Source organism: Dryas octopetala, chromosome 6 (assembly GCF_963921425.1).
Source record: "Dryas octopetala chromosome 6, drDryOcto1.1, whole genome shotgun sequence".
NCBI lineage: Eukaryota > Viridiplantae > Streptophyta > Magnoliopsida > Rosales > Rosaceae > Dryas > Dryas octopetala.
The window spans coordinates 12259960-12280801 of record NC_141371.1 but is presented as its reverse complement, the minus strand read 5'-3'; the positions used below and the strand labels follow the sequence as shown (position 1 = coordinate 12280801).

Here is a 20842-nt window from a genome sequence, read left to right as displayed (position 1 = left end):
GATGATTTTTTAATGAAGATTTAAAATATAGATGGTTCCAATTATTAAAATATAATATGGAGCAAACCTCATAAAATATTTAGTGGCCATATATGTCGGTGAAAGTCACTGTATATATGCTTTGAGTTAGGGCTCACCAAATAGCCCAAGGCCCGAAGCCCACCCGAAGCCCGCCCAGCCCGTTGGGCCCGAAGCCCGATGTGGCCCGACATTTGGGCCGGGCCGGCCCGGCCCGAAAATTTTTTGGGTTGGGCTTGGGCCATCCCCTTGAAGCCCACGGCCCGCCCAAAGCCCGGCCCGCTTAGGCCCGCTCAAAGCCCGCCCAAAGCCCGGCCCGAAGCCCAAAGCCCAAAGCCCAAAGCCCGAAGCCCAAAGCCCGTTTAATATCTTCAATAAAAAAAAATATAGGATTTTGGCTATGTTCTAAATCGAACTTGAGACCTCATAGAACAAATTTCAACTCTCAACCAACTGAGCTAACTAGTTTATTTGTCTAATTGGTGAATCATAACATATTTAATAGGTTTTTCGTTTGTTTATTTTAATAAATTATTAATATGTTTATTAAGTTATTATATAATTCTATAATGTTAGTAAATACTAAATAGTAAATTAGTAATAGTGTAAACTATACTATGTAAGTATGTAATACCATAAATAATAAACTTTTAAAATTATATACAACATTACAAATTTACAACTATAATAAAACATAAATGTATATGTGCATATACAATTTTTATAATACAACTATAAAGTCTATAATTGAAGTTATTAAACCATGATGGCATGATTGTTCATTAATTTAACAATTTGAACCGTTCATTTTATATGTTGATAGTCAAATATCATCCTTACAAAAAATCAGTCGAATCGGAATTCATTTACTCGTTCGATTATCATTAAAAAAACCATGATCGTTAATTAATTCGACCATCATTACGTCATTTTTACATCTCTGATTGAGCTAATTTTTTGCAAGGATTATCTTTGAGTGGGGAACTAAAACTTGAACGGTTCGGATCGTTGAAAACACGATCGATATATGAACTTCTACATATAAATACACTTGAAGAGTTGAAGAGTATAATTATAATAACTTTCTCGTTGAAACCTTATTGTTTTCATAATTGTGAAGACCACAACGTGATTTCAACAATCTGAACCGTTCATTTTCTATATTCATAGTCAAAGATCATCCTTACAAAAAATCAGCAAAATCGGAATTCATCTACCCATTCGATTATCATTAGAAAAACAACGATCGTTCATTAATTCGACCACCGTTACGTCATTTTCAAGTTGTTGAAATTGAAAATGGTAAATCTGTTACAAAAGCAAAATGTGCAATATGTGGAAAAAAATTAGATGGCAGTTCTTCAAATGGTACTACTCATTTAGCTCGTCATTATAGGAAACATCTTGAAAGCCAAAATGTTAATATTGGTAATCAAATGCTTTTACAATCAAATGCTGCTGGTAATTTGTCAAATTTTGTTTATAAAGAGGAAAATGCTCGAAAAGAAGTTGTTGATTTTATAGTTAGGGCAGAATTACCTTTTACTTTCGTGGAAAAACATGATTTTAAAGGAATGATTCAAAGAGGCTTTACTCCACAATATAAAGGAATTTCTGCCACAACTTGTAAAAGGGATGTTATGAAACTGTTTGTTGAAGGAAAATCTCAATTGCTGTCTTATTTTGAAAAATATGAAGGCAGAATTTGTTTGACTTCTGATGTTTGGTCTTCTAGACAAAAAATTGGTTTTATGTCATTAACTGCTCACTTCATTGATGCTGACTGGAATTTAAATAAAAGGATTATTTGTTTTAAAATGATTGAGTATCCACACAGTGGACAGTCACTTGCAACTCATATACATGAGGAACTCAACTCTTGGCGTATCCACAATAAAATTTTTTCAATTACACTAGATAATGCTTCAAATAATGATGTTGTTGCTGATTTGCTGCCTTTATATCTTATGATTGATGATGTGCCTAGACAAATGTTTCATGTGCGTTGTTGTGCTCATGTTATGAACCTGATTGTGCAAGATGGTTTGGCTATTTTAGGTCCTTCTATTGATAAAATTGTTGCAATTGTGCGTAGTTTGAATTCTTCAAATAAGAGACATGAAATTTGGAAAAAATGTTGTGTTGATGTTCGTTTGGATAAGAGAAACATAGACAATGATGTTCCTCATAGGTGGAATTCCACATATGCATTGTTAGAAGTAGCCATTCAATATAAAGCTGCCTTGCATAGATATGTTCAGACAATAAATCAATCAACTAGAAGTTCTACTTTACCGATTCCATCTGAACATGATTGGCTTGTTGCTCAATTTGTTTGTGGTTTTTTAAAGACTTTTGATTCTTCAACAAAAATATTATGTGGTGTGTATTATCCTACTTCTAGTCGTGTGCTGACTTGTTTGATTGATATTCATTGTGCATTTCAATCATATTCTCATATTAATGCATTTGAAACTGCTATGGTTGCTATGAAAAGTAAATTTGATAAATATTGGGCAACTTTTCCTAAATTGTTTTGTTTTGCTACTGTTATGGATCCTAGGTTCAAAATTTGGGCAATTAGTGAGTGGTTAAATGTTATTGGTTGTGAGGAAGATGACATAAAGGTAAAGGTAGATGAAATTAAGTCTTCTCTGTTTAAATTGTATGACCATTACAAGTCTAATGTGCCTGCTGCATCATCACGAAACTCTACTGAAACCACAACTAATCCTCAAAGTACTGTTTCTGGTAGTACTAGTTCTTCCCCAATTTCTATTCCTAACTTTCAAAACAGTGCTATGAGAGCCTTGAAAATGGCAAAGGTGCAATCCTCTGTTTGTTCTACTTCTGATTTGCAATACTATCTTGATGCACCAGTTTTAGATGATGTTGATGAAACTACATTTTCTGTTTTGGGATGGTGGAAATCACATGATACACAATATCCTGTGCTTTCCATCATGGCTCGTGATTTGCTAACTGTTCCAGCTTCAACTGTTGCATCCGAAGCTGCTTTTAGTGCAGGTGGTAGAGTGGTATCGGAGAAGAGGGCTAGCTTGAGTCCGAACACTATAGAAGCTCTAATCTGCGTCAAAGATTGGCGCTTAGCTGAGGCAAGAATGCAAGAGGCTGCTCAAGAGGAGGATTGGGCAGAGGATCTAATGAATATCAAGCTATCAAGACCTGAATTTGTTGAAGAAGAGACCCCTTCCCCTGCTGAATCAGCCACCTGATTAACTGATTTTATTTTTTCAGTTTCACTATTGGTTTGTAATTTGTAAACTCCATAAGGAGTTAAGCACCATAACTCATAACTGCATATTGTTACTTTTAGTATAATTAAATCAATACATTTCAGTTTTGAGGGTTGTGTATGTGCCAACCTAGTTGGGATGTACATGTGAAATGCAAATGATAGATAGGTTGTGTAGGTGCCAACCTAGTTGGGATGTACACATTCTATAGTGATGCATTTCCCCCTCTATTTATAATTAAATTATATGTTGTTAACTTGCTAAATTGTGACTTTGGGAGCTGACATTGCAAAATTTTGGCAAGTTAAAACCAATGAATTAGTCATCTGTTAAGTTTTATAGTTATAATAGACATAAATTAGGCAATAAATTAAGCAATTTGAGAAGCCAAAAAAGCCTAATTTGGGCTGCCCGTTCGGGCTTATTGGGCTGCCCGTTCGGGCCTAGTCCGGCCCGGCTCTAAAGCCCGTTAGTCTCAAGCCCGATGGGTGGGCTTCGGATTTGTGTATTCAGGCCCAAGCCCAGCCCGGCCCGGCCCGAAAGTTCTGTTGGGCTCTTGTACTTCAAGCCCGAGCCCGGCCCGAGCCCGAAAGATTGGGCTTGGGCCAGCCCGGCCCGGCCCATTGCCGACCCCTACTTTGAGTAGTCATGCATGCATGATAAGCCCGAATTTGCATTCGTGTGGATTTGTATGGATTTAAAGCATCCATCTTCATATCCATCCATATTAATTTCAAACCCAAACCAGTACTGTTTCAGTGAGTTCGGTCCCTAATTATTTCGAAACCATAAGCAAACTAATTTTTAATGCTGGTAGAAGACAAAAGCAAAATAAATGTATCCATACGTACAGTTGTTATATATAATATTAATATTAATATTAAATATGATAATATATAGAACGTGTTTCCTCTGTAGTGATCCTCATCCGCAAGTGCCAAAGTAGTAATTATAATTTATAAGATATGACTCTGTTAAATAATAACTACGTGTCTACGTACCATGCATATATATATATATGGCTAGTGACTACTGACGCCTATATATATATATATATACACACACATATATATAACAACAAATATTAATATATAGAGATCAAGCTGTTAAGTGAGCAGAGTGAGCAGTGAGTAAAAATGGAATTGCAAGAGAATAATATCAGTATGAATCCATCATCAACATCAGGAAAGTATCTGGTGTGGGAAGACATAACAGTGGTGGCACCATCACCAAACATGTCGATGATGAATGGTGGTGGTGCAACAAGAAAGGTGCTGCTGAATGGGGTTAGTGGTTTCGCTCAACCTCACCGGATTATGGCCCTCATGGGTCCTTCTGGCTCTGGCAAATCCACCTTACTTGATGCCTTGGCTGGTACGTACCTCTCTCTCTCTCTCTCTCTCTCTCTCTCTCTCTCTCTCTCATGATTTCTTAACTATGATTTGTTTATTTGATCAAAATTAATAATTGCTTTAGATTTTGGGTCAAGCAAATCCACCCTATGAATGGCAAATTGGCTATTTTATATATAATTTACCATAGATTTTATTTTTTATTTTTTTAAATACATTAAAGGGCCGGATTCGAACTCTAAACCTATCTTACTATCTTACTATTATTTTTGCATGGAAAAGTTCGAATTCTAATACTCTATAATCATATTATACATGACTTAATCAAATATACTATTGTTTTCAACATGCCTACATAAATTATGTTAATGGGTAGTGCTAGAGTGCCACAATAATAGATGCCTTACTTGTGCCATAATGACATGTCATTGCCACATAAGTTTTTGAAAAAACTATGTTAACCTTATTTAATTTTACAAAACTTAGATTGCAGAAAAAAGATTCAAAAATATTAATTTCATCCCAATTCTAAAATTGAATTCAGTAAGTCTATATATATATATATATATTTCAATTTCAATTTTTTTTTTACCTGGAAAAGAAATTGGTTTTTATTCCATCGCCTTTTATAATCTTTAGTTTATGAATTGATCGATTTGCACGTACACTGATCAAAATCAGTATAGATCGATGTATGAGGTACCACTTTCCTCGATCTCTCCCTTTTGCTTTGAATATTAGGTCTGTTTGGAACCCTCTCCCATATCTCTCTCCCCCTCCCTCCCTCAAGATGGCCAATGAAAAAATGATACAGTATATATTGGTGTCCGGCCCAATTTTTCTCAAACGTAGTTACACTAATAAACATGAGTTGGGCAAGATAGTAATTTAAGACTAATAATATTATTATGATGTGGCAAATAAACAATGATGTGTATAAAATAATTTTTCCACATCAGGATATATTACATAAATCTTGTACCCTAATTTGGGCACAAAATATTTTCTCTTGTTAATATACCTATGTATAACTACATATATATGTATATACTTTTTATGAGAATTATATAATTAAGTATATAAGTAAGTCAAGGAACTAGAAGGCTCTCGAAAGTCTAAAGAATTAATCAAAATCCAATCTAGCATCTGTCTTTAGTGAAAATTCGGTTCAATATTATCCAGAATAAAAATATAAATTTCTATTCTTTAATTAATACCGATTAGGGAAAATATTAAGTGCTGATAAAATCAAATACTTCACCTAAATTGACAAAACAAAATCCATTTCCATAATAAAATCTCAATATGTAAAACTTTATAAATATTAATAGTAGTAATAATACTGTCCCATAGAAATAGGAGGTGGAATTTGCTCTGTTACCTTTAGCAATGGGGTGGTGATCCAACATATACATGTCAATTTTTTAAAAAAATATATTAGAGGGAATGAAATCATTGATCTATTTTAATTATACTCATTACTCCACTCTTTTTCACCACTTAAACTAATTTTAAGAGCTTAACATATTCAACTTTTCTATAACCATAATTTGTCATTAATCTGGCCGGCTTGAATTAATTTTCTTGTGGAATCTAAATTAATGTTATATAGGCAGTGGGACACTAGTTCAGGGAACTGTACGTCTAATAAATTTAATCCTGGGTGTATCATGTATGATATATGTATGATATTGACTGCTGCCAATAATGCCAATAATGCAAATAATGGTTTTAAATATATAAGGTCTAGCACGTTGACACCATACCCTGCCCTATAATTAATGGTTTTAATGATATCATTCAGGCAATTATGGCAACCTCTTTTGCATCTTTTTCCGTCGATCAACACTCACCACGTACCCTTTTTATCTTTTCTATAATCTTGCTTTGTTGCTGTCACCGCAACACTATAGATAGGCTTATAAGCAATTGGGACGGTTGTTTTGGTTTCCTTATCAGTCTGGCAAATTAAGAGGTTCCATCGCACTTGTGATATCACATGGTGTTATAGAAACGTACCAACCCAGAAGATTCACCTAGATAGCTCTCTTGAATTTTCTGGGCCAACTTATATAGCTAGCTAGCTCATAAAGCATGAGAGCCTACTTCTTTTTTTTTTTTTTTTTAGTAAAAATTTTAGAGAGAGATTCAAACTTAAGACTTCTCCAATATTGTGAAGAAAAATGTCATTAAACCTACAAACTAAATGGTAATATGACAGCCTAACTAAACTAGCTCATAACCTTGTAAGTTGTAACGATAAACCCAAAATGAAAAAGAAATTTAATCCAAACATTAGATTCACTTTGCGGTCATCCAATTAATAAGTCATAGGCCCTACTTCTCTTTAGACACCCATGGCCCTTTTAATTTTTTAATGACAATTCTACCCTATTAATAAGCCCCTACGCTTTTGCACGATGACTAATGAAAATCATAAAGAAAATTATTAAAATTATTAAAACGTAAAAAGTAAGAAATTGTTTTGTTAAAAATAAAAACTAGTAAAATAAAAATAAACACACAAAGTTGGCAATCCCGATCGGCCGACTCCCTGTGCCCCCGGTTCCCTCCCGATCCTGTTGTATATATTTCAATCACTGGTCATCATCAATTTAGATCAAACTATAAAAACATAAAGTAATTGATATGTACTGGCTCACATAATTCACCAAAACTCTTACAGCTTCTTCATGTAATTTGGCCCAATCTTTTGAGCTGTTTGTAACGTTGTTGGTTTTACTTATATATGAACAGGGAGACTGGCTGCAAATGTTAAAATGACTGGTGATGTTATACTCAATGGGAACAAAAGAGGCATAAACAGCCGAGATGTTGTAAGTATAAAAAAAATTAATGGCTATGAATATATATTAATAAAATGGCTTATTCGAAAATTATGATATAATTCACATTATTTAATTTCTGTTTACTTGAATATATATTGTTTTTTAGGGCAATGCTCCTTTGTTAAATATCCAGTGTGTTACGTTGTCATCAGTTTGTATAACTTAAACGTACAATATATTTAAAATAAAACTCTTCAGATCAGTTGTGCAGATTTAGAGTCTAACCAACATATATAATATGCAAGACTAAGACCATCTATGATCTAAGCACATCTGCACATTTAATTTGCTCTTAATTCTATTAATTCATGACACAGATGTGTGTTTTTGTATGCATTTTCAGTCCTATGTAACTCAAGAAGACTATTTCCTGGGAGCACTCACGGTCAGAGAAATCCTAACATATTCAGCTCATTTGAGGCTTCCTTCCAAAATGACCAAAGATGAAAAGAATGAGGTGGTAGAAAAGACCATAAAAAATATGGGTCTTCAAGATTGTGCTGGGACTAACATTGGAAACTGGCATTTGAGAGGTATAAGTAATGGAGAAAAGAGGAGACTTAGCATTTGCATTGAAATACTAACACAACCTCATGTGTTGTTGCTTGATGAACCCACCAGTGGGCTAGACAGTGCTTCATCTTTCTTTGTGATATGGGCACTGAGAAACATTGCTCATGATGGAAGGATAGTCATTTGCTCTATTCACCAACCAAGTAGTGATGTGTTTAATCTCTTCAATGATCTGCTCCTCCTAGCAGGAGGTGAAACTGTTTATTTTGGAGAAGCAAAGATGGCTGTACAGGTAAAATTATTAATTTTTAGTTATAGAAATTTCAACAATGCTATAGACTCACTAGATTTATTCATCAAACCTGTTCACCAGATGATTTGTTTCTATACATGGTACTTGCTAAAAATAAATCATGTCCAAAATGAGTCTAAATTATATAAAGCACTGCCACTTAATTTAGTGAGCAAATTTAGTGAAGTAGTACGTGCTATAAAATTTTGTATAGAATAATACTAGAGGGACTACATTTGTGGACCCAATTATGTTACATAGACTACATTCTTGTTACACATTACTAATAGAGGTGTGAACCCCTTGTATAGGGGTGGGTCCCACTGTTATTGATGATGTGGAATGAGATATGTAGTCTGAATGTATTATTGTTTACTGTCAAAAACTATAATATAGGTTTACACCTTACAATGTGAATTATACATGTGGTACAAATAGTCTTTAAACTATGTTCTGGCTGAAGATGTTCTTACTTTCTTATAATTCAGTTCTTCGCCGATGCCCGGTTTCCTTGTCCAACAAGAAAAAATCCTCCAGACCACTTCCTTCGATGCATTAGTTCAGACTTTGACAAAGTTATTGCAACTCTTATGATTTCTCAAAGAATTGATCATGTATGTATACCCTTTTTTTTTTCTTCAGAAAAATTTGATTTTTGTTTGCATCATATAGAAAGCTGTATTGTGTCTTCCATTGAATTGTTTCTGGGTTTTCCTGCAGGGATCAGTAACCTCATTCAATTCCCAAATGAATATGACAACGGATGAGATCAAAGCAAAGCTAATCAATGAATACAAGTGCTCCAAATTTTCAACAGATGCAAGAAAAACGATCCGAGAAATCTTGCTCACTGTATGCAGTAATTAATCCAAGCGAAAGAACAACAAACCTGTTAATTATTTGTTTCAAACTTGGAAAAATTTCTTTTGACAAACAAACTGATACGTTAAGTTGTTAGACTGTCAATTCAGATAATTGATTAGGTAAAATCTTAGTAAAATCTATAGTCCAGATTAATAGTCTGATAATATAACATGTCAGATAAAACATTACCTTTCATACTTCTTACTTCTTACATACATATATTGCATTTGAATCATACTAATGATTTGTTTTCACTTGTCAAAATTGCAGGAAGAACCTGCCACCAAATTGAACAGGGACATGACTGCAAGCTGGTGGAAGCAGCTATGGACATTGATTTGTCGATCTTCACTCAACATGTCTAGAGATATTGGGTACTATTGGTTAAGGGGTGTGTTCTATATTCTAATTGCAGTGAGTGCTGGCTCCTTCTTTTTCAACATTGGAACAAACAATCAAGCAATCGTGGTAAGAGGAAAGTGTGATGGCTTCATCTACGGCCTCATGATTTGCTTGTCCATTGGAGGCATACCCTTTGTCATTGAAGAACTAAAGGTAGAGAAGCCATAAAAAATTCCTCAATAAAACTATTTGGACCGTAAATACGAATCATATTGTAGACCACATTTCTATAATAGAAGTGGGACACACTTGTTTCTATATTATTAAGTGGCTCCAATCTCTATTTATGATGTGTTCTACAATGTAGAATTTTTCCCTAATGCGGGAAATACGAGATATGAGTAAGCGTACAAATGCTCAATCAGTGCTTAAACGCTCACTCACATCCCGCATTAGAGAACGCCTCCTACATTGTTATTCATGTAGAATTACTCATAAATTCATAGTAACTGAAGTTGGTAAGTTCTCAGGTGTTTAGGCGTGAAAGACTTGGAGGGCATTATGGGGAAGCTCTGTTTGTGCTGTCCAACTTCCTCTCCTCATTCCCTTTCGTGGTTGCCATGGGTTTTTCTTCAGGAACAATACTATATTTCATGGTGAAATTTCATTCGGGATTCTCTCATTACATGTATTTTTGTGTCAATCTCTTGTGCTGCATTGCTGTCACAGAAGGCACTGCGGTGATTGTTGCAGCACTGGTCCCCAACCTCTTGATGGGCATAGGAGCTGCAGCTGGTATCACTGTAAGCAATCTAAATCTAGCCACATCACTTCTTAAGTTGGCCATAAAATTATCAATATTGCTACGTTTACTGAATTTGTTCATAAAATGATATCAATATCTTACTTGTTAGAAGTGAATGAGATTAATTTCGCATAAATCCAATTTTAAATAAATGAAATCCCATTAGTCCCCTTCTTAAGAGAGATCCCTCTTTTTAAGAAAAGAAGGGCACAACATCGTTTGAGCCCACCCCTTTGATCATCCTTAAATCATGGCCTAAAAAATGGACCATTTAGATCATTGGATGTATTGGAGGAGAACACGGTAAACTCTAATGCGATTTTTTTTCTTTTCTTAAAAAGAAGGATATTATGTTATTTAGTGGACAAATTTAGTAACTCAAACAGAGCTCGAACTTGTAGCACGTCAACTATCTAATATATATGGTTGTGCACATAGGTATTCATGATGATGCCATCTCTTCTTTTCCGGAGGATTGTTGACCTCCCAAAAATCTTTTGGCGCTACCCAATGTCGTACCTCAGTTATGCTGCATGGTCAATACAGGTATAAATTATCAAATCTTTTCAGTAATGCTATAAAGGGACTACATTTTTAAACTACATTAGTGAACCACGTTATCTGATAAGTGATGTATAAATTACCAATTTCTAGTCACAATAATTGGTGTAATTAGTACAGCCACCTGTCACATGATGTGTTTCACTAATGCGATTACCCTATGTATTACGACTAGCATAGCCATTTCTCAGTGAAGGGTAGCCAAATCTCATCATTAGCATCAAAGATTTGATATCTAATTAAAAATGATTGGATTACAATTACATTGATGATTAATATCCATGTATGACAGGGTCAATACAAGAATGACATGATTGGGCTTGAATTTGATCCTCCAGTGCCTGGACAACCAAAGTTGAAGGGTGAGACTTTACTCCAAGACATTTTTGGGATAAACCCGGAGGTTTCCAAGTGGTGGGACTTGGCTGCTCTGTCTTGCTTGTTAATTTGTGTGAGAGTAATCTTTTACTTGGTGCTCAAGTACAAAGAGAGAGCATCACTATATTTGCAGACACTTTATGCCAAGAAAACCTTCCAACACCATGTCAAGAGAACTTCATTCAGGAAGGAGCACTTTATCTCCTCATCCAAGAGACACCAACCTCTTAATCCATTATCTTCTCAAGAGGGTCTTGGATCACCACTTCCCTAGTGTGATGAAAGTCATCTTTTTCTTTTATTTAATGGTAATTAACTCTCTCTGTATAAAATAAAGCTCGATTACACTTTAGATCCATGCAGTTTAAATGAAAATTTCACTTCGGTTTCGATGTTTTTCATTTTATTTATATTCTAATGTTTGCGCATTGTGACAATATCTCAACCATCGAATCCCCTCAAAAACAATTTAAGGGATAGAACTAGAGGTAGACAATTTTGATGTTTCTAGTAAAATAGAATCATTTACGTGTGTTTTTTGTGCTCAAATTGCGTTTAAGTACAAAAGAACCTTATTCTAAGGTTTAAAATTTAGTATTTAGAGCTTATATTAAACAAACAATTAACTAAAAATGCAGTTAATGGGTAATCTAGTTAAAATGACCATAAAATTACCCTTAATGCACTCAAGTTCAATCTCTCTCTCCCAACTAAAAAATAAAACAATTAACTAAAACTTAAAACGATGTAAATTTTAAATTACAATAGCAACACAATAAAAGAAACATGAGCTGAGGATCTGAACTTTTTCTAGTACAGTGCAGTGTGGCACAACAAAAGCAATCATGAAAGAATTAGTACTAGAGGCGCAACAAAATCTCAACTGATATAAAAGTTTTCATTTATGAGCCCACTTTTTGAATCTTATTTATTTACGGACTAATACTTTATACTTTGACGTCTCTAGTATTATTGTTAGCATTGAGACCTGAAAAAGTTCCATTACTACATTTGGCGTGCAATGCTTTTTACATCAGGCCAAAAAAGCAAGAAAAGGAAACAGTTTCTTCACCAGTGTAAAGATGGGATTTGGGGATAGTTTATACTTGTTTATCAGCAAAAAATGAAAATAAAAACAGAAGCTAAAACCTACCAAAATTGATGGAAATACAGGATCGGAGAATCAAATTCCGTTATGATGCATTGGCAACTCTGCATGTATAATAATCTACAGTGTAGTTGATCAATACAACAAATAATTGTGAAAAATGAAGGTGTTAATGAACTACTAGCCTCTTTGGGAGGAACAAAATTGAATTACAAAATATGAGGACATCAGGCAAACAAGTATCTTCAATATTCTCATTTATTTGCTTCCATAAATTCTCTATACTCTCTCTTCATTTTGACCCCCGACACAGTCCTACAAACAAGCATAGAAGAACAATTAGCTCCACCAAGATCAAGCAACCATGAATATGTAATTTATGTGGTGGATAGAGATCATAGAATACTAGAAATTCCCCAAAACCTTTTCTGTAAAACTGAAAATCTAGCTTTTATAGAATGGAGTACATTAATAAAAAAATCTAAAAGTACAGCAACAAGAGCAATGAAAATGTGACTGGACATAGCATAGTTGGTGGTCACAGCTTTCGACGTAATAGAAAGTCCCAAGTTCAAATGTTCCCTTATGAAGAGAAAAAAATGAAGCTAGGCACATAAAACATCTATGTACCTCATACCATCACAAAGATTTTAAAGAAATGAGAAATCAAGTTTATGAGAGTTGTAAGAGAATAAAAGCAACATCAGGTAACAAGAAATCGATGGCCCAAACAAAAAACAGAAGCATACAATAACATGCATGCATAGGGGCATAAATATACAAGTTATATAACCAACCTGATCATTTCCTTATTTTTGAAAAACTGAACACATGGTGTACCCATAATTCCAGCTGCTTCTGCTACTTCTGGATCTTCCTCGATATCAATTTCAACAAAATGTACTTTTTGGTCAAATTCATCTATCACCTGCCATCAGAGAAAGTAAAGATAAAGATTATCACAATATCACATCCTCAATTAGTCATTTGACATATCCACTGATAGATATGATAAACCATGTTCTACTGTCAAAAAATAACAGCTTGTAACATAAGCTTCTCAAGTACATTCCAAGGATATCTGGATAGTTTTGCAGAAATTTGATTTATACAATGTGTGAAACATAAAAGTGCATTGTGATCTTCCACAATCAGGTTTGGGTTTCAGTGGCCAAAAAAAAAAAGGTTTGGGTTTCAAGCTATAAAAAGCAGCAACCATCTCAAAACTACCCAAGCCGAAATGCTGCAGGACTACTAGTAATGAAAATATCGCACACAATAAATCAAATTATGTGTCTTCGAAAGATGCATATAGTCAAATTCACATCGTGTATGAAGGATCATAGTAATCAAGCAAAGTCAAATTAGTGTTGAAAATTGAATATCCAGTATTTACACAAGTTAACTTGCATACCTTACTAAGAATTGGCTTCAAAGTCCTACATGGACCACACGTTGGTGCTGTATATAATACACATATAAGCCTTGGGCTTTCATGGTACAATTTCCGTAGAGCATACTGAAAAAAGAAAACAAAAAAAAATATTACAAAATTCAAACTAAGGAAATAACTGGTAAAATTTATATTATAAAAAACCAAAAGAAAAAAATCTTCAATTAGTTAGATATGAACGTGGAAAACTCATCAGGTCATGCTAGCATATACGCAAAAGAACACATGCCTGGCCCTTATGCTTTGTAAGACTAATGTCGAAACCTTCTTGAACATCCCTGTCTGTAATTTCCTTCTTAACCTCTTCAGTTTTGGGCTGTCCAAATGTAAACAAATGAGAGGGATGGTTGTTGTGAACTTCAATAGTATCAGCTATTGCACATTATTAATGCAACTACTGATTCAAATAAAATTCCACAAATTCATTTATCAAGAAAACAAAGGAATAAGTAGATTAATTCCTTAAGAATTAACCCCAAAAACTGTATTTTCTTGAAATAATTTAGTCATTCTTTTTATTTGCCAATAATTTTTTCCAAAATCCATTTCAGTGACAAATGAAGTGCAACTAATATTTCCTTTAACAATGGTGGAAAGTAAACATTAAATCAGGCAGTAAACTTTGAAATCATATAATAATTAAATTAAATGAAAATGAAGTTGCAACTGTGTTTATCATTCTTTTACAACCAGAGCTACATTAAACAATGACAGCTCATAGAGTATGGGTTTAATAAATAAAAACCTCTGAATAAAGTAAGATCATCCAACATATGAAAAATAATAGGGAAAAGTTTTCAAAAAGGACTTAAACTTTGACCCATGTGTCAATTCAAGATGCGTATTATGAGTTGTATCAATATGCTCCCTTGAACTTTAATTTTGAAGCCAATTTGCCCCTTCCGATAATCCAATTACATTTTTTGTCTAAAAAACGGCCACGTATGTGAAGTGGTTTGACTTCTATGTTCTTGTATAATATAAGTAGAGTGAGGAATTTACCCATGAAAAGTGATCACATGCATGACATGTGATCACTTTTGGACAAAATTTGCAAACTGAGTTGACGAAAGTAGCATATTGGCATCGAAAGTAAAGTTGAGGAGGCAAATTGGTACAACCCATAGGTCATATTCGAATTGATACAGGGGTCAAAGTTTAAGTCCTTTTTGAAAAATTTTCCCAAAATAACATGTTTCTAGAGACACGTAAAAAAGATAAAGTTAGACTTCATTAGAAGTTAAATACCTGGTGAAACTCAATAATGAGATCTTTGCTCACAAGATATCTCTCAACTGATAAAGCCGCAATGCATCCGGAACCTGCAGCAGTTACGGCTTGCCTCCATTCATGGTCCTATTAAGTTAACAAGAGATAGGATTACAGACAGTTTACAATTTTGCAAACAAATCACAATTTTGGATCAGAACACAGGTTTGAATTCTTACTTAATAAAAAAACCACAGGGAGGAACCATAGAATCTCAAATTCTGCCAAACATTATGGATGTATAGTATTTCAGTTGCATCACTTGCAGATATAATTTAATATAACATACATATCTCAGAATATTCAAATACTGCACACGACCATCAAGCTATGCATAGAATTCCGAAACTACTGAAGAAGTTATTGCTAAACTACCAAGAATACAAAAACAACAATAAAGAATCTACTTTAATGTTCAGCACTTTCACCCAAGTTATAAAAGATTGTCCAAATTGATTCCAAAAATTTACTTGGCTAAAAACTAAATTCCTCCATATATCCAACAAACATTGATTGCTAACTTCAGTTTTGTCATCATTGATCTAATCAAATAAAATATCTGTACCCACAATGAGGATGCAGTCTAAAGGGAGCTATCCATAACACATAATGGTCTTGAAAATTCCTGAACCATACAGAAAAGTTAAGTTTTGTCCAGATTACCTGTACGTCTCCAGCAGCAAATACACCTTCTACTGAAGTTTTTGCACTACCCTCCTCTACTAACACATAGCCGGAGCTGTCAAGCTCAACTTGGCCTTCCAACAACTGGCTATTTGGTGAATGACCTATACCATAAAATAACCCCTTTGCTTCAAGCACAGATTGCTCCCCACTATCAAGGTTTCGAATCAAAATACCAGACATCTGGCCCTTCGTATTGCTAACAATGTCCACAGTCTCTGTGTTGAAGTGCAAGGTGATATTTGGGTTGTTGTACACTCTGAAACATTCGCGATAATCAACCTGTTAAAAAAACATTCAGGGAGTTGAAACTCACACATACAAGGTGCTCATTAGTATAAATTTCATCACCATCAAGGCAGCCAATCAGAATCTAGAAAACAGAAAATACACAGTTATTTCATCACCATTGTGGCCGAGCTATAAAAATTGGCATTATGTAGAAATTACACAGTTTTGATAGACAATTTCCATAGAACTGTTAAAAATTTCTTGGGTGAAAATTAATGGAAAGTCCATGAGAACATCTAAAAAACAAATAAAAACTCAAAGACTAAAATCGCACATATAATATTGTTACTGTCATATGCAATGTTTATGTCGTCAAGAGAGCCACGACTCAATGATAAATAAGAATTTGTTTCAGATGATTCATAAACTATCCATAATACACAAGTTCCAGTACTTTCCAAGGAATAAGGTACTTAAGCCAGGAATACCCAAAAAGACTGATGGCCAAGAAGCATGGGATCCCAGAAGCACAATTAAACAAGTTGCACACGTCTGTTCTAAAATGTTAAATTAACAATCCAGAAAATCTTTTTTTTTTCTTGCTTCTCTTTATAATTATATAGAATTTGAAGGGGAAGCATCAAAAACAATTTTTTTTTAGAAGAAACAAAGTTCTATTAATGAAATAGTAATTACAATATGTAGAAAAGCAGTCCACTGCAACAGAGGTGGAACTAAATAAGACTCCTATTTTACATGAAGAAACCTTGTACAGAGGCTAAAAACTGGAAAACCATTATATCAAGACCAAAACTCAAGAACTAACCGACTAACCCGCAGATGCCTTCCAATCTAAATAGATAGAATAAAACAAAAGCTCCTTAAACTCTCCAGCAACTGAATCCCAACGAAAGCTCCTGTACACCCACCCACTCCCTCATAATCTTCAAATATCCTTCTATTTCATTCCCACCAAACAACTCATACTACAGCTAATGCCATACACCCCGAAACCACTTTAACTTCTTAGCCCTTCCTGACATCCTATGCTTTTCCAATAGTAAAGAGAAACAATCTCTTGGGACAACCCAATTCAATTTATATTCACTAATTATTCAACAGGAATTTTCTTTGTCCATGTGAAAAGCACGAACATACATATCCATTGTACTATGCACTAAAGGAAAGAAAACATCTGCTACAAACAAATTGGGAAATAACAAAACAATAGAGCACATATACAGCTGGTGTCATATGAAGAATCCACATGGTGGTGAATGAAGTTGCATACAGATGGTAAAGGGGCATGCAAAATCTTAATGAATAAGTGGAAGAATGGTGAAAGAAAAAACTTCTTCTATGGTCAAATTTAAATTATTAAATAAATATTTTCTGGAAAAAACTAAGGAAGATTTTGAGAAAATTTACTAAGGTATATATTCATCCATCTGACATGAGACACCAAGGAAAAACATGAGATTAGGTCAATAAATCGAACACAAAATATATTGATGTGGTTTCCAATAGTTATAGTGCACACATGCTAAGTAGTCCATAATGACCAACCATATAAGTGTAATCTAGCAGGTGTGCCATTAGCAGCATCAGAAGATCAATATTAAGAAACAACACTCACCTATCCTGCATTGCTCTAGAAGCCCTTAGTTGATCTCTACGTACAAGTAGATGAATATGACGGGCATATTTAGTGAGGTATAATGCTTCCTCTGTAGCTGTATCACCCCCTCCAACCACAGCAAGAACTTGCCCCTTAAACAATGGTGATGCTCCATCACAAATTGCACAAGCACTAATTCCCCTACTCCAAAATTCATCCTCACGGGGTATCCTGAGCCGCTTTGCAGTAGCTCCCGTGGCAAAAATTAGACTGTGGCACTTAACCTGAAATGTAAATGAACAAATGAGGACTAGATAAGACGTATAAGGACCAAACTAGCATATGGTAAACTCAAGGCCTATATGCAAAACATACAAGAAAATTATCCTGCACACATGGTAAACTCAAGGCATATACCCTAAACCCTAAATCCACTTATTAGTGATTGTATCTGGATTACGTAAAAAAAAAAGGACTAAATTACAAGCACTTGGACGTACTCGCTCTATTGAACCAAATTGCACAAGACTATAATATAAAAACAAATTGGAAAATTTTGACAAAATGAATGTGTGTGTGTGTGTGTGTGTGTGTGTGTGTGTCCACTTCACCTATGGGAATCCCACATGCGCCATGGCAGTCTGTTCGAACGCCATGTCAGTCTGTTGGAATGCCCATGCCAAATTTTTTGTTTCCTCTTGTTCAAGGATTAAGGTTAAGGGTGTTGCTTGTAGGTTTTAGGATTACCCTAATCCCTAAGCCCTAAAAAGTTTATACACCCTAAATTCATCAACCCAGCTGTGAAAAAGCAGCAAAAATGGCCTTACTATAGGAAAAAATGTTTGGGTGTTCAAACACCCTAGGTCCTGCATGTGGGAATCCCGCATGTGAATCTTTTCCATATATCTACATATATGTATATATATATATATATATACATTGTATATATAAAAAAACACCCAGACAGTCTGGCTCTAGAACGGATAACCACATTGGGGACGGCCACATTGTTTAAACAGCACCTCTGGCCATTCAAATGGTATGATAAAGGAGCAAAACGCTCTTGAGAGTTAAACCCTAAAACCTAATCCCTAAACAGTGATTCTATACCCTTTTTTTTCAGAATATATTGCATTAGGCATGTCACATCATTTTGTATTGCAAGTGTATAAACCTAATCCACATTCTCTGATATGAATGACTTTCATAGCTTGTATTGCAAGTGAGAAACAAAAGTATTCACTTTAAAAGTTCATTTGAAATGAATTGTTGGTATCACATTCATCTAGAAATTGAAATCAGTTGTTGACACCACAGAAAGGTCATCTCTAGGATGATTGAAGGAACCCAATTAAATGAAGTGAAAGTGAAAGTGTATAAATAATCGAACAGATACATAAAAAAATACAAACTGGCGCAAAATAACACATCACCTTACGTTCACTGCTTTGCACAGTAAAGGGTCTATTTTTGACATCAATAGATTCAACATCTTCCTGGTATAACTCTGCTCCCCAACGTTCGGCTTGTCTTCGCATCCTATTCAACACACAAAAACACAACAATGCCGAGCTGAGTTTCTTATGCACCATTGAAAATGAACATTGCAGCTTCTCAATTCCAACATATACAATCTGGAATTCAAATTGACATTGTTGTTTTACCTGTCCATTAAATCCGGACCAGTGATTCCTTCAGGGAATCCCGGGAAGTTCTCTACCTCAGTGGTAGTCATCAACTGTCCCCCGGGACCTGACTGATACCCCTCGAACACCACAGGCTTCAAATTGGCCCGACCCGCATATATTGCTGCTGTGAATCCAGCAGGACCCGATCCAATAATCACCACATTCTCGATGTCTCGTGCTGCAAACACACACAATTACACAAACTCCATCTTCAATTCTTCATAAACCGTCAATTTTCACAGCAATTACAACAACAGCAACAAAATCAACCACAGCAGCAACAACTATGAGCTACTGTAACTTCTACTACTTGAGAAAAAGCTACAACAAGCATGCATATACATATAAATACACCTATACAAACATACAGAGTAAGAGAGAGATTGAGAGAGTTGAGGGACCTGAAGAGGCAGGGGGGGACTCAGAGAAAGCTCGGAGAGGGAAGGAGTGAGGAGGGCGAGTACGGGGAGAGGGGAGACGGAGGGCGCGTGGGCTGGAAGGGAGAGTGCGAAGGAAGAAGAGGCTGTGCTGAGGAGGAAGAGCGTGAGAGAGAGTGGAAGACATGGTGACTCGCTGAGTCGGAACGGTTCCGATTCCGGTTCCTATCTTAACACCCGCAGCCATTTGTTTCAGACCATACAATGGAGGACTTGCTGTTTTACTCTTTACTCTCGATTCCAAGCTTAAATCCGATTCTTTCTCATTTTGTTTTTTGGGGAGCTGTGGACGTGCGGGTGAGGGTTATCCTTACTCGCCCACCCGCCCATTACAACCACGCGCTTCTCCAATTCTATTAATAGACATTTTATATTGCTTTTTTCTCTTCTTTAGATTGTAGAAATAGATTGTTTAGAAAGAAAAATGGTTACAAGAAATTATAATTTTATTGAAGCACTCATGTTTATAAATTTAAATAATATAACTTTTTTTATTCTAATGCAATAATCGAATTCTTATAGTAAATGTAGAAAAATAAAGTGTTTTTCACTAGAGTTTGAAGTTTTCGCTCCATTTTTTTTTTTTTACCAGTGAGAATTAAAAAATGTAAATAATTATAAACCCCCTAGTTATATTCTAATTAATTCATAGTCTCCAACCATTCTTGTAGTTAATTCAAACCCTCTGTTTTACTTAAATCTTTGTCTAAACCCCCTTATCAATGAGTATACAGTTGATATGGACTTTTATTTTTATTGTAAATCCGGTTATGCCCCTTTCCATTTGAAAATCAGATTATCAGAACATGAGATTCGTTAATCTCATTCCCACTCTTTCTCTCTCTCATCTTTGTGCGTGCCTCTCTCTCCCCGCGGCTGTTTCTGGCGCGTGCTCCGTCGTACAGCGACGGTTGCCTGTGATACCGGTCTCGATCTTCTCGTCTCTCCTCCTTCTTCTTCCCCCTGTATTCCACTACCACGAAAGCTAGCATCGATTCCATATCAGGTCTAGGCAGACCCGAGCTCCCTTGCCGACGATCCGTCGATTCCGGCTACAAGGAGGTGTCGGACCGCCATGGATGGCTTTCTCTCGTCATCCCGAGTCCGCTGGTGCTCTCGGACA

At 35.3% G+C, this 20842-nt stretch overlaps 2 protein-coding genes across 3 annotated transcripts; one reads left to right on the top strand and one right to left on the bottom strand.

Annotated features, from left to right (window-relative positions):
* Positions 1-7392: 7392 nt before the first annotated feature.
* Positions 7393-11505, top strand: LOC147282449 (ABC transporter G family member 15-like). Of its 2 annotated transcripts, none has more exons than XM_086247808.1 (8): positions 7393-7464; positions 7820-8281; positions 8770-8895; positions 9002-9121; positions 9401-9700; positions 10018-10290; positions 10731-10838; positions 11146-11505. In XM_086247808.1, the coding sequence occupies exons 1-8, from the start codon at positions 7408-7410 to the stop codon at positions 11503-11505; spliced, it is 1806 nt and encodes a 601-aa protein (XP_086103934.1). In that variant the 5' UTR covers positions 7393-7407. The 2 variants fall into 2 exon arrangements, with proteins under 2 accessions (XP_086103934.1, XP_086103933.1); XM_086247807.1 differs by having other exon boundaries at positions 9002-9133; positions 9416-9700.
* Positions 11506-12411: 906 nt separating this feature from the next.
* Positions 12412-19964, bottom strand: NTRC (NADPH-dependent thioredoxin reductase C). The gene is made up of 10 exons (XM_086248523.1): positions 19684-19964; positions 19259-19460; positions 19028-19133; positions 17613-17878; positions 15725-16004; positions 15041-15148; positions 14022-14108; positions 13754-13858; positions 13137-13267; positions 12412-12654 (listed from the first exon to the last, which is right to left on the bottom strand). Exons 1-10 carry the CDS (start codon positions 19904-19906, stop codon positions 12594-12596), a joined length of 1569 nt encoding a protein of 522 aa, XP_086104649.1. The 5' UTR covers positions 19907-19964; the 3' UTR covers positions 12412-12593.
* Between the last annotated feature and the right edge of the window lie 878 nt (positions 19965-20842).